This window comes from Gigantopelta aegis, chromosome 2, assembly GCF_016097555.1.
Source record: "Gigantopelta aegis isolate Gae_Host chromosome 2, Gae_host_genome, whole genome shotgun sequence".
Taxonomy (NCBI): domain Eukaryota; kingdom Metazoa; phylum Mollusca; class Gastropoda; order Neomphalida; family Peltospiridae; genus Gigantopelta; species Gigantopelta aegis.
The window spans coordinates 19305132-19319710 of NC_054700.1; the positions used below are offsets into that span (position 1 = coordinate 19305132).

General features: G+C 39.4%; 1 protein-coding gene across 1 annotated transcript; it reads left to right on the forward strand.

Moving 5' to 3' along the window:
* The first annotated feature begins 3692 nt into the window (after nt 1–3692).
* LOC121387615 (salivary glue protein Sgs-3-like) lies at nt 3693–12259 on the forward strand. The gene is made up of 4 exons (XM_041518786.1): nt 3693–3849; nt 10385–10443; nt 10823–11044; nt 12141–12259. The coding sequence occupies exons 1-4, from the start codon at nt 3728–3730 to the stop codon at nt 12257–12259; spliced, it is 522 nt and encodes a 173-aa protein (XP_041374720.1). The 5' UTR covers nt 3693–3727.
* The last annotated feature ends 2320 nt before the right edge of the window (nt 12260–14579 follow it).

Below are 14579 nucleotides of genomic sequence, written 5' to 3' on the forward strand. Positions count from 1 at the left end.
TCAATAGTCCCACTGACGGGGATCGATCCCAGACCGTTATAAAACTAAATAATTGCATTACCCGGTATTGTTGTTATCACTACAGACTCGGTGGTTGGTGCCTTGGTGGTTGGTGCCTCTGTGGTTGGTGCCTCGGTGGTTGATTCTTCAGTGACTGGTGCGTCCGTAGCTGACCCTGATCCCTCTTCGATTCCTTAAATACAAAAATAAAAATAACGTGAAAAACCCCCAAATTTAATATTAATGATGCCTTGAAATGCAATTTCCTGCATTTTAGAAGTAAAATTCATCTCTTCCTTAAGATTTGCTACCAATAACAGTTTTGATTCAGAATTATTGGAGGGGCTAGATCTCCCCCCCCCCCCCCCCCCCCCCCCCCCCCCCCGCTCCGCCGTGCCTGTAACAGATGGTTAATGCCCGCCAATTATGAGTGTTCTATCACCATCAACACACACGGAATTTAAAAACAAAATGTGTTATTTTGAGTCTTGCTGTAAATTATAATTGATATTATATTCTGCTAATTAATATAATATACATGACGTGCACGACAACAGGTGCGCAGGCGGTGTAAATTATGGTGCTAAGATGGAGCGCCACGCTGTACCTTGGCACTTAGCCAACTGCTTCTTCAGATCTTCAATTTCGTCCAGTAGACGGCAAACTCTAAAAGAAGAAGTGAAATAAGCCCTTGTAGTCGGGTAGACAAAGTACAAAACTGCACACACACATACACAAACAAACAAACACATACACATGCACAGCACATGCACATGCACATGCACATACACACACACGTACACATGCACATGCACACACACACATGGACTCACACGATTATTAAGAATTGGGGAAATCCGCGAGGCTCGCTGTGCGGAATTCCCCATTCGTCCTACGACATTAAAATATTATTGTTTATTCTGCAATCACGGTATATATTGCTCATGTCATGGTGCCTCTGTGGTTGGTGCCTCGGTGGTTGATTCTTCAGTGACTGGTGCATCCGTAGCTGACCCTGATCCCTCTTCGATACCTTAAATACAAAAATAAAAATAACGTGAACCCCCCCCCCCCCCCCCCCCCCCAAATTCATATATTAATCATGCCTTGAAATGCAATTTCCTGCATTCTACAAGTACAATTCATCTCTTCCTTAAGATTTGCTACCAATAACAGTTTTGATTGAGAATTATTGGAGGGGCTAGATCCCAACCCCCCAACCCCCCTCCCCCTGCTCCGCCGTGCCTGTAACAGATGGTTAATGCCCGCCAATTATGAGTGTTCTATCACTAGTTGTTAGTTGGTTAGTGGTTAGTGAGAGAGAAGAGGGTGTAGTCCGATGGCTTAACCACTGCGCCACCGAAGCCGGTAATAAGACACCACTAGAGCACACGGATTTATTTATCATCGGCTATTGGATGTCAAAGAGTTGGTAATTTCGGCATACATTTTTCGATTAGTAGCAATGGATCTTTTATATACACCATCTCACGGCCTTTGATATACCAGTCGTGGTGCACTGGTTAGAACGTGAACTAGTCCAATAGGCCCACAGACGGGGATCGGTCCCATACCGACCGGGCATCAATTAATTATATGGTGATATTTTTCAAAAGGTTGTATAATAAATATATTGAAATCATTTCTTTTAAACAAAACTTGTTCTGGATAGGCCGAAACGTCTGGGGCGGAAATATGTTGGTCCGAATCGGTTTGAAACCGAAACCTTTAGCACCGAACAGGCATCGGGACTGAAACGACCTGAAACGACCTGATACCGAGCGGTTTACCATTGGGCAAAAGAATACAATTAAGAAATATATACTTACAGTTTCCTGTACCTGTGCCTGAAATGTCGATCCTTTCCAGAATTGTTTCTGGAACGCTCATGTTTTGCCTTTTGTTACTTTTTGATAATGAGAGTAGAGATTTCAATTAATAATCTGCTAGATATATCTACAGGAGGCACCTATACCTGTTCATCACACACCGGCCAAAAGTGTCATGTGTTATTACCTTTTCAAATTGATTATGCGAGTGGAACGTTTTAATAAATAATATTTAAATTATGTGCTGGATATCTGCAGGAGGTGTGTACTCATCCCTTAAACGTGTTAAGTTGATTAATTAAAGACTAGCAGGACCTTCGTTTATATTCGGTCACCGGCTTGCACCGAGAGAGAGAGAGAGAGAGAGAGAGAGAGAGAGAGAGAGAGAGAGAGAGAGAGAGAGGAGAGAGAGAGAGAGAGAGAGAGAGAGAGACAGAGAGAGAGAGACAGAGACAGAGAGAGACACACAGCTTTATATATATATATAGAGAGAGCTAGAGAAAGAGAGACAGAGAGACACACAGCTTTGGGGGCTGTCTTTGGCACGAACCACAGCTGTAGTGGTTGTTTTTGGTACGAACCACAGCTGTAGCGGCTGTCTTTGGCAGCACGAACCACAGTTGTAGGGGCTGTCTTTGCCAGCACGAACCACAGCTGTAGGGGCTGTCTTTAGCAGCACGAAACACAGCTGTAGGGATTGTCTTTGCCACGAGCCACTGCTGTAGGGCTGTCTTTGGCACGAACCACAGCTCTAGGGACTGTCTTTGGCACGAACCACAGCTGTAGGGACTGTCTTGACAAGAACCACAGCTGTAGGGGCTGTCTTTGACAAGAACCACTGCTGCAGGGGCTGTCTTTGGCACGAAGCACAGTTGTAGGGGACGTCTTTGCGGGGAAAGGGTTGTTAGTTGTTACTGAATGAGATCTTAGTCTAGTAGTATTACACCTCTACACTTACAGCTGTTGACGTCTCTTGGTTTGGGACGGATTCAGGGGCGTAGCGCAGTGGTGTAGAGCGCTCGTCTGGGAAGTTATAGCTTGTAGGTTTTATTGTACTCGATTCACTCGGGTTATACTCCATTCCCAGCTAGTGTCCCACGACTGGTATACCACAGACTAGTGTTTGTACTCTCCTGTGTATTAAATCGTATATAAATATCACTTGCTTAAGAGTGTATTCAAGGGATGAAGAGTGGGTGGGTGGGCGGGAGGTGGTGTGTGTGTGTGGGTGGGGGGGGGGGGGTGTTCAGGAGTTATTGAGGTGCTCTTTTCAGGAAAATGCAGTTTTCCCCTTGATCCCCTTCTTAAACTATTTTTTGATCCGCCTTTGTGGGTTTTGGGTTTTTCTTCTAAGAATAGACTATACTGCGGCTATGAGTTTCCTCTCATTCTAAACCATTAAACAGCCGTACTACAGTTTAAAATGGTCTAAATATTCGTTAAACAAGTATTCCTTTCCTGTTCTCTCTCTCTCTCTCTCTCTCTCTCTCTCTCTCTCTCTCTCTCTCTCTCTCTATCTCTCTCTCTCAGTGCAGGCAGGTGATGGGATATCAATTAAGGTCCTACTCAGCTCTTTAATTAACCCAATCAACACGTTTAAGGGATGAGTATACACCTCCTGCAGATATGTATCAGATAATTTAAATATTATTTATTAAAATGTTCCACTCGCATGATCAATTTGAAAAGATGATACCAAGTGGAGCCTTTGGCCGGTGCTGTATGAACAGGTATAGTAGTACCTACTGTAGATATCCATCAGATTATTCATTGAAAGCTCCACTCTCATGATCAAATCGAAAAACAAGTAAGAGGTGCGCCCTTTTTGGGCGTGTAGTAGGTATGTATATAAATATATTTTGCCATTCTATCCCAGTAGACTGTAGTTGCCTTTGAAGATGAAGTGTTTGGTGATTTGCGTCGTGTTGCTCGGAGTTTTCCTCCTGTGTTCCGCAAAACATGAGCGTTCCAGAAACAATTCTGGAAAGCATCGACATTTCAGGCACAGGGGCAGGAAACTGTAAGTATTTCTTAATTGTATTGTTTTTTCCCAATGGTAAACCGATCGGTATCAGGTCGTTTCGGTCCCGATGCCTGTTCGGTTCTAGATGTTTCGGCCCCAAACCGATTCGGACCAAGACATTCCGCCCTAGACGTTTCGGCCTATCCAGAGCACATTTTGAAAAGAAAATTATTTCAATACATTTATTATAAAACGTTTTGAAAATATCACCATATACATAATTGATGCGTGGTCGGTTTGGGACCGATCCCCGTCTGTGGCCCCATTGGGCTATTTCTCGTTTGTAACAAGTGCACCACGACTGGTATATCAAAGACCATGAGATGGTGTATATAAAAGATCCCTTGCTACTAATCGAAAAATGTATAACACGTTTCCTTCTCTAAGATATATATGCCGAAATTACCAACTCTTTGACATCCAATAGACGATGAAAAATAAATCCATGTGCTCTAGTGGTGTCCTTAAACAAAGCAAACTTTTAATTTAATTCTTAATTTTAATTTGTTTGTTGCTTCTAATTACCGGCCTCGGTGGCGCAGTGGTTAAGCCATCCGATTCGGACTACACCCTCTTCTCTCTCACTAACCAACTAACAACTAAACCACTGTCCTGGACAGACAGTCCAGATAGCTGAGGTGTGTGCCCAGGACAGCGTGCCTGAACCTTAGTTGGATATAAGCATGAAAATAAGTTGAAATGACATGAAATATGTTTCTTATTTATATTTGCATATTCTTTACACGATTGTAGTGTTTTATTAATGCGTGTGTATCTTTACTTTTGATTTGGTTTTATTTCGTTGGCTGTGCTCTAGTGGTGTCGTTAAACAAAACAAACTTTAAAGTTTTATTTCGTTGGCTGTAAAAACAAACCAGAGTTTTAAATATATTATCCTTCAGCCGCTGTTTGTATTGTCGGGGCTGGGGATTTAGTCTGTTCAGGCCTTGACCTTAAGTTTTTTCAGTGGTAGCCCACCGGGCTACCAGGTTATAAAATCTAGTAGCCCTCAGTAAAAATTGGTAGCCCCATAATTTGAAAAAAAAAGAAAAAACTCAAAATCATATATTTTTATTTAAACATTTAGGGTGGTTGTTTTTTAACATTATGAGCAATATACTGTGAAATATATATATATATACAATTCCAGAAACACACAATAGTATTTGTTTGTTTTTTAATTACTATTAATTTTTTTTAGACCTAATCTCGTAATGAAGGCTTACAGAATATTATTGAAACACTTCATACGTAAAAAGAAAATGTGATTCTTAAGAAAAGTATTTTAATGTGCGTCCAGCACTAGTGCAGAACTGTCTGCTAATCGTACGATCCTGAAGATCGATATTGCATATTTTAATACTTAAAATGGCTGTAACTATCTTTAATAGGTGCCATTTCGAAGAATCTTAACAAAACTTTCCTTTATTCTAAAACAATAGCGGTTTTTATTGATGACAATAAACTTGTAAATGCCATAAGCCAATTATCCCAGACAGAGGATCGCCATGTGTGTTTGTGTTATCACGTGACACGATCAGATGCCATTTTGAGCGAGGATATCACGCGAAGCAATAGTAAACGATAAGAGAGATTTAATTAAAAATAATTTGTAAGAAAGATTAATATTTTTAACATTGAAAACATTTTGTCAATTTATACTTTCTTTAAATATAGATATTAATTTTGTAAACAATAATCTGATAATTTGCATAGGTAGACTTCAGCTGGCGGCAAATAGTCTTGATAATACAAGGCATTAGTTATAAGTAGGCGTCAAAACAACGGGCCGTATTATTGATTGTCATAAATAATTACGAATAGATAACCTATGACCCGAATGGAAATTCTATGACCCGTACGAACCCTGTATATCTGGCCACTAAATTACTTCAAATTATTTGTATTAGTCCGCTATGTTAAAAAAAAATCATACCACTGGCAAATATATTCCTTTGTTTCTCTTAATCATATTGCGCAGCCGCCAACTGTTGGTCAGACTAGGGGAGCAATTAACAGTTTCAGCAACTCGTGGCAGTAGAGAGCGCGCACATGAAAGGGTGGAATTTCAGACACCGATCACTTAAATGTCTTGCTGATTGTGGAGTGACTGGACATGTCAAATCATTTGGTAGCCCGGCGGACTACCGGGGTTGGACAACTGGTAGTCCGAGTGAGAAATCGGTAGCCAAAACATCCCGGGCTACCGCTAAGGTCGAGCCCTGCTGTTGAAAAAAAGTAACGTTTGTTTTATTTAACGACGCCACTAGAGCACATTGCATTTTTTATCTTATCATCGGCTATTGGATGTCAAACATATGGTCATACTGACACTGTTTATAGAGGAAACCCGCTGTCGCCACATAGGCTACTCTTTTACGACAGGCAGCAAGGGATCTTTTATTTGCGCTTCCGACAGGCAGGATAGCACAAACCATGGCCTTTGTTGAACCAGTTATGGATCACTGGTCGGTGCAAGTGGTTTACACCTACCCACTGAGCCTTGCGGAGCACTCACTCAGGGTTTGGAGTCTGTACCTGGATTAAAAATCCCATGCCTCGACTGGGATCCGAACCCAGTATCTACCAGCTTGTAGACCGATGGCCTAACCACGACGCCACCGAGGCCGGCCAGTCTGTTGAGTGCTCGCTTGAGGTGATTGCGTCGCAGGATCGAACCACTTCAGCTAGATCCATTCAACTGGTTGGCTTTTTTCTCATCCCAACCAGTGCACCACAACCAGTGCACATAAAAGATCCCTAGCTGCATTAGGATTTTTTTTTAGCGTATTTCCTCTACTAACTACCTGTCAAAATCAATATTTGACATCCAATAGCCGATGACTAATTAATCAATGTGTTCTAGTGGTGTCGTTAAACAAAACAAACAAACTTCTTCTGTTTGTATTGTCAGATTATGATGGCCGATTAAAGCAAAGTGATATCATTTGTCGTGTGATCTGACTCGACTCGTTTGTTTCGTTTCACGACACCACTAGAGCACATTCGACCTACGAAAGAATTTTAGCTAAGGTTAGTTGTAATGACTTAACGTGGGTTTTACTATTAGCTCTGTAAACTTCCACAAATAAAAGCAACCTTACGGTAGTCTTAAGTGCCCCTTTAATGATTAAAGTTGTCTTTGCGAAGAAGTGCAGATTAGTTAAATAATAAATTGGTTACCGAATTTTCGGAACATCTTAGGTGTATTAATTGATTCGGATATCCATGAAGTAACTTTGTCAGTTTATTTGCTAAGCGATATAAGACATGATAGTTATCTCCCGTATTTTCGTGTGCAGATCGTATTGCCTAAAATCAGTCGTTTGCTTTTGAAAAACAAAGGCAAATGAAAATCGCACACCTCAAAACGCTTAGGCGAGTGAAAAATCGCACTCATCAAAATGCTAAGGCGAGTGAAAACCAAGTATTATTAATTTATGCAGAGACATATCTTGAAAAAATGAACCAATAATGTTTTCTTCTAATTTTATGTTGTTTGGTTCTTTAGTGTAGTCTGTCTTATTTTTCCTTTCAGGAATGGAGTTATAATTTATTAAAAAGTTTCAGTAGTTCTATGGAAATATAATTATGACATGCACTGGTGCAGACAATTCGATTTTTTATTTACAATATGTAGTATTTAGAAAATTTGATGCACACAATTAAAGATACCTTTTTAATCTAATTAAAATTAGCTCCACTATTACATGTGGATCTAACAGCAGCCCGTTGGAGCTCATGTCCAGTCGACATTTCATTCGACCAATCAAAGCCTTACTTGCAAAATCATGCCTGTGATTTGAAAAGAATTTGAAAACATTCGGGATTATGCAGAGGATATACGAAATGATTCTGGTGAATTTCGAAGTATGCCGGAAACTAATTGCAATAAAAAATTATATCAAATTCGTTTCAAGACGAAAAAAAAAAAACTCGTCATGCTATAGCGATAAAATCTGTTTATACTAGTATGCAATCCAGAGTTTATTACTGCACTTTTCCCCCTGTTTTTGCAATGTTGAACTAGATCAACAATTTCGCCTATTGCATAAATAGTCTCGCCCGATATTTTTAGAATGTGTATGCTTCCGGATAAGGCTATAAAATTGTTATTTATAATTGAAATGTCACCTGGACATGGGAGTCCACGCAATGCTGTTAGATCTACTGGTAGACCAGTGGATCAAATTTTAATCAGATTGATACCTTTTCAGTGTTAGATGGGTTTAATAACTCGTGTGAAACGTAGGCCTACAATAAGTTCAATTGATAGTGTTGGTTGGGGTATTGACATTCACGTGGCATTTTTAATTCAACAATTATGCAACCAGTCTCCCTCCCTCAATATTTTGTAACACATCATTTGACCTACCACCACAAGTTACGAACAGCTCTGACATCTATAATATACATAAATAAAAGTTTCAAACACGCTTTACATCGTTAACTTGTGTTTAAGTATTAAGTTCGCAGGTCTAAATATATAAAGGTTGTTTATAAAGCTACACAATGTTTTACGACAGGTTAAAACAAATTCAGGATTATTAGTATTGAACCTCATGTACCCTGTTGTACCTAATCAAGTACGTTTTAACAATTTCAGTTATTGTTCCATGTCTCACTTTTTATGAGTTGGTGTTTTACTGTTTAGTAAAGTTTTGATAAATAAATATGTGAACATTATGTAATTGTGTTCTAGGAATATTGACCTATTCATAGTGCAAGACTGGTCCAAGTACAAAATCAGTATGTTTGGCAAAATGCTTAATTTTGAGCTACAAGATCTTTTGGGCCAAAATAAAGTTCCTTCGAAAGTATTCAATATTACTCTTGTCAATAACATTTTAATTGCCATGATTTTATTACAGTCTTCAAACTTTGGAAGCGTGTCCTGAAAAACATTAAAAAATTGCATTCAGTGGTTCATATCAAGTCAGCATTAGTTATTGATCTAGAACAGTCCCAATGTTGTTGATAAAAAGAAAATACAAACTCCGACAAAATCTGTCATTGCAAAGGACCTATTCCAAATGTGGGATACCATAATAAAGATAATATAAAAAAACATAATTTTAGACACCATCATCAATGTGTAATAAGTTGTCAAGTAGATCAGCGTGTGCGTGCAGAATTCCAAGAGTAAAAATAACCTGACCCCGATAGCTCTGATTGGTCAGTATGCCACAGAGTACTGTGCATCAAATCATGTTCTAACTACAGGGTCTGTGACGTTCTAACAAACGTATTGAAACAAACACAAATTAGATAGTCGGCTATGATCATTGATTACTGTTTCTATATCGTGCACATTATTATATACATATATAAATACAAATATTTAAATGAAGTATTATTTTTTTAAAGATAAAAAAGAAAAATAATAGACGTAAAAAAAAAGACCTAGGCTTATTCCGACATACACATGTACCTATTATCGTTTATTTTCCTTTTTATTATTCCATCTACTTTTGAATTGTCTTAGTTTAAATTTAATTTCTTCTTTTTTTAGGACCTCATGTAAGCTTTGTAGGCTAACAGTTATGAACTAATCGAGACAATTTTACCAACTTCGATGATTTCCGTAACGAGTTCATTTGTGTAGGCTACAGAAGCCACCATTTAATTCAATTCCTTTTCTCTTTTTGTCATAACTATATTAACAGTATAAATGAGTTATCCTAGTCAGACGTTGTGATCTATTACTTTACAAAAGTGGACTGTTTCTAATTAATAATAAATTAAATAGGCAAAGAAGTTTTGATCGGATTGGTACGTCTTCGAATATGTCTTTTAAACCAGTGTTTTCCAATTTGTATAGCAAAGATAAGTACCAGTCATATATTAAAATCTTGCATGGACGCTACCATTCTCGTAACATTTTTTTTCTGGTATTCTTAAACGGATCTTTCTATCAGCTACATAAGGTAAATAGTGACAATCAATATACAAAATTATTTTACGTGCGCTGTTTGTTAAGTGTAACGTGCGTTATTTTTCACACTCGTCAGATTGAAATTACGTGCGATCGCACTCGCGTACCTTAAAAGACCGGGCCTAATTCATAAATGTCTCTTAGGCTCTGCTAGACAACAGAGCATCCTCTTTGCAAGTCTTTTAGCAGTGCACTGCGAGATCGCACAGTTGCAAGAGTTTAGTGAATTAGATCCCTGGTCTGTAAAATGTTTTTCATCGAACGTCGAGTTTCTTAAAGGGTATATGATATATATTAGATCCACTTTTACACAAAAAGTAGGTCTCCTTCTTAGAAAATGATCAAATCATCATCTAACTTCCATTTGACATCTACGTTAGTGGCTTACAACTGCCACGTACCTATTGTAAATTTCCACAGCAATAGTAAGCTTCGCGGATTTCTCAAATTCTTAATAATTTTGTGAGTTCATGTGTGTGTGTGTGTGTATATGTGTATGCATGTGCATGTGTTTGTTTGTTTGTGTATGTGTGTGCGTGTGTGCACTTTGGTATTTTGTCTACCCGACTACAAGGGTTTTTTCACTTCTTTTTTTAGAGCTTCGCGCCTGCTGGACGAAATTGAAGATCTGAAGAAGCAGTTGGCTAAGTGTCAAGGTACAGCGTGGCGCGCAATATTAGCACCATAATTTACACCGCCTGCTGACCTGTTGTCGTGCACGTTATGTATATTTATTAATTAGCAGAATATAATATCAATTATAATTTACAGCAAGACTCAAAATAACACATTTTGTTTTTAAATTCCGTGTGTGTTGATGGTGACACTCATAATTGGCGGGCATTAACCATCTGTTACAGGCACGGCGGAGCAGAGGGGGGTGGGGTGGGGGTGGGGGGGGGGTCTAGCCCCTCCAATAACTCTTAAAACTATTATTGGTAGTAAATCTTAAGGAAGAGATGAATTTTACTTCTAACCATCATTAGTATATGAATTTGGGTTTTTTTCACATTATTTTTTATTTTTGTATTTAAGGAATCAAAGAGGGATCAGGGCCAGCTACGGATTCACCAGTCACTGAAGAACCAACCACCGAGCCACCAACAACCGAGGCACCAACCACCAAGGCACAAACCACCGAGGCACCAACCACCAAGGCACCAACCACCGAGGCACCAACCACAGAGGCACCAACCACAGAGGCACCAACCACCAAGGCACCAACCACCGAGGCTGTAGTGATAACAACAATACCGGGTAATGCAATTATTTAGTTTTTAAACGGTCTGGGATCGATCCCCGTCGGTGGGCCTATTGGGCTATTTCTCGATCAAGCCAGTGCACCATGAATGGTATATCAAATGCCGTTGTATGTATTATCCTGTCTATGGGATGGTACATATAAAAGATCTATTGTTACTAATGAAAAAATGTAGCGGGTTTCCTCTCTTAAGACTATACGTCAAAATTACCCAATGTTTAATATATAACATCTGATTATTAATAAATTAGTGTATTCTAGTTGTGTTGTTAAGCAAAATAAACTTTAATCGTTTCCTAAAAATAGCAGTCATGTAACCATCTTGATATTGTCATTTATTATGCAACCATGCTTCCTACTTACCGGATATCACATACCTGATAATTCGAAGTGTTGTCATGTCACTTGGAAATGAGTTGTGCGCATGACGAATCATTAATACATTTTCAGGTAGTTCGTTTTCTCATGTTTCAAACATCCATTTACAGCAATAATTGTTGAACTGCATAAATAAATATAACATTTACATTTCCTGTAACATCGAATTACCTCTTATTTTTCAATTCTCCATTATTCGCTCCCATTTGTAACCAGCCAGCATTTTTAATTAAACATTTTGAAACAAAAACGCAAGTAGCTTCCTGCAAAGAATGTTTACATCGGAAACAGCGTCTGACATCACAGTCATTAGCAGCCAGTGATGTAGATCTTCTTCAGGTCACACATAAACTTGAGTTTATTTTCACAGAAAAAAGTATTAAAATTGTAATGTGACACAAGGTATTTTATTTAGAATTTGGAAACACACAACTTTTAGGCTGGCTATGTCATTCCCAAGATACTTTTGGGCACCTGCTATTGTTGAAGCTCGCCTGTTATACCGTTATCTAAACCTCGCCAAATAACCACGATATCAAAACGTAGTAACCTGCTATTCTATATATTGTTCCCATATTATTATTATTATTAGTGTTGTTACTATTGTTACTATAATTCTTTTATTATTATTACTATTGTTATTATATCATTATTATTATTGTTATTGTTATTATTATTGTTATTGTTATTATTATTATTATTATTATTATTCAGCCTGTCCACAGAAATTTCCTTTTCGGTGCTCCTCGGATAGCCAATGCATAGGTGGAGGGTGGACCATAGATCCGAATTACTCATGTTCAATTCCAGGAGAGGTGTGCTGTAGGTCCTAGTGATTGGTCAAATCTAAACGTTCGACTTTCCTATCAAATTAAAGTCTTCTGCACTGATTATTTTGTATTGTTATTTATCCTGATCCGGGGCGGAATTTAGCTCAGTCGATTGAGTGCTCGCTTGAGGCGCTGGCATCCCAGGGTCAAATCACCATCATCTCGATGAATCCATTCAGCTGTTTGGGTTTTTTGTTTCTCGTCCCAACAAGTGCTCCACAACTGGTCAAAGCCCGTGGTGTGTGCTTTCCTGTCTGTGGGAAAGAACATATAAATAATTCCTTACTGCATTAGGACACATGAAGCGGGTTTCCTCTGATGACTACGTGTCAGAGTTACCAAATGTTTGACCTCCAATAGTTGATGATTAATTAATCACCGTGCTCTAGTGATGTCGTTAAACAAAACAAACTTCTTATTCTGACTCACGACATTAAACATTCTCGCCTTGATAATGGCGAATAGAGCACATATTTCTCATCGTGGTGCAGGGCTGGTAAAATTCTCATGGGTTTTCCTTGATAGTGGCGAATACAGCACATATTCCTCGTCGTGGTGCAGGGCTGGGAACATTCTCGTGGGTTTCCTTGATAGTGGCGAATACAGCACATATTCCTCGTCGCGGTGCAGGGCTGGGAACATTCTCGTGGGTTTCCTTGATAGTGGCGAATACAGAACATATTCCTCGTCGCGGTGCAGGGCTGGTAACATTCTCGTGGGTTTCCTTGATAGTGGCGAATACAGCACGTATTCCTCGTCGCGGTGCAGGGCTGGTAACATTCTCGTGGGTTTCCTTGATAGTGGCGAATACAGCACGTATTCCTCGTCGCGGTGCAGGGCTGGTAACATTCTCGTGGGTTTCCTTGATAGTGACGAATACAGCACGTATTCCTCGTCGCGGTGCAGGGCTGGTAACATTCTCGTGGGTTTCCTTGATAGTGGCGAATACAGCACGTATTCCTCGTCGCGGTGCAGGGCTGGTAACATTCTCGTGGGTTTCCTTGATAGTGGCGAATACAGCACGTATTCCTCGTCGCGGTGCAGGGCTGGTAACATTCTCGTGGGTTTCCTTGATAGTGACGAATACAGCACGTATTCCTCATCGCGGTGCAGGGCTGGTAACATTCTCGTGGATTTCCTTGATAGTGGCGAATACATTCTCATGGGTTTCCTTGAGAGTGGCGAATACAGCACATATTCCTCATCCTGGTGCAGGGCTGGAAACATTATTGTGGGTTTCCTTGATAGTGGCGTATACAGCACATATTCTTCATCGATGTGCAGGGCTGGTGACATTCTCATGGGTTTCTTTGATGGTGGCGAATAAATGATATATTCAGTATCACTTGAGCATTTTAAAATTAATTCTATAAGCATCTGTGATAATGTTTTTAAATTTTTGTTTTGTTTTATGTTTATAACAATTAGGTGTAACGCTGTTTGGTTTCCGACTAGTCAGGTTCTGACCACAATGTTTATTATTGTCTTTTTCACATTTAATATCAATATCAGAGGCGGATCTAGTTATAATTTTATTATATATTAATTTTCATGTTTTTACGATCCCCTTCCAAATCTCCCTCAAAGTTTCCTTGGCATTCCACCTCATGTCACTGCCCCCACCCCACCCCCACCCCCCAAATGGATTTTCTCTATCCGCCACTGAATATACATCTTCGCGTTTCTCATAAAGGTAATTCTTTCATGGTTGTCTACACTATTGCTGATCATCACGTACCTTTGTGTGACACACAGTGGCCGATTGTGTTGTGTGTTGTGTGTTGGCGTGTCTTTAAACATTCATTCGGGGCGGGTGTGATGGTGCATATAAAGGGTATCTTTGTACCATTGAACGAAAATGTAATGGGTTTCCTCTCTAAGACTATTAGTCAAAATTACCAAATGTTTGACATCCAATAGCTGATGATAAATAAATAATTGTATTCTAGTGGTGTCGTTAAACAAAACAAACTTTAAATATTCATTCATTCATTCATTTTTTTAAATTCATTTATCAACATCACACAATGCATGTGTTGCTTAGTAGCTTCGCCGTTTAAGGGGAGCTAACTCTGGATTCTCATCACTACCCTGGGGCTAGGTCAAGGAGACGTCGTTTAGCTCCATCAGCGTGTGCTTTAATAACGAAACAGAATCGTATAAAAACACAACAAATGCATTTATTATCAATGCTCAGCATGTTAGCTTCTTAAAATGCCCCCCCCCCCCCCCCCCCCCCCCCCCGCCAATCTGATTAAAATTAGCTCTACTGGGTCTAACAGCATTGCGTGGGCTCCCATGACCAGGTGACATTTCATCTATA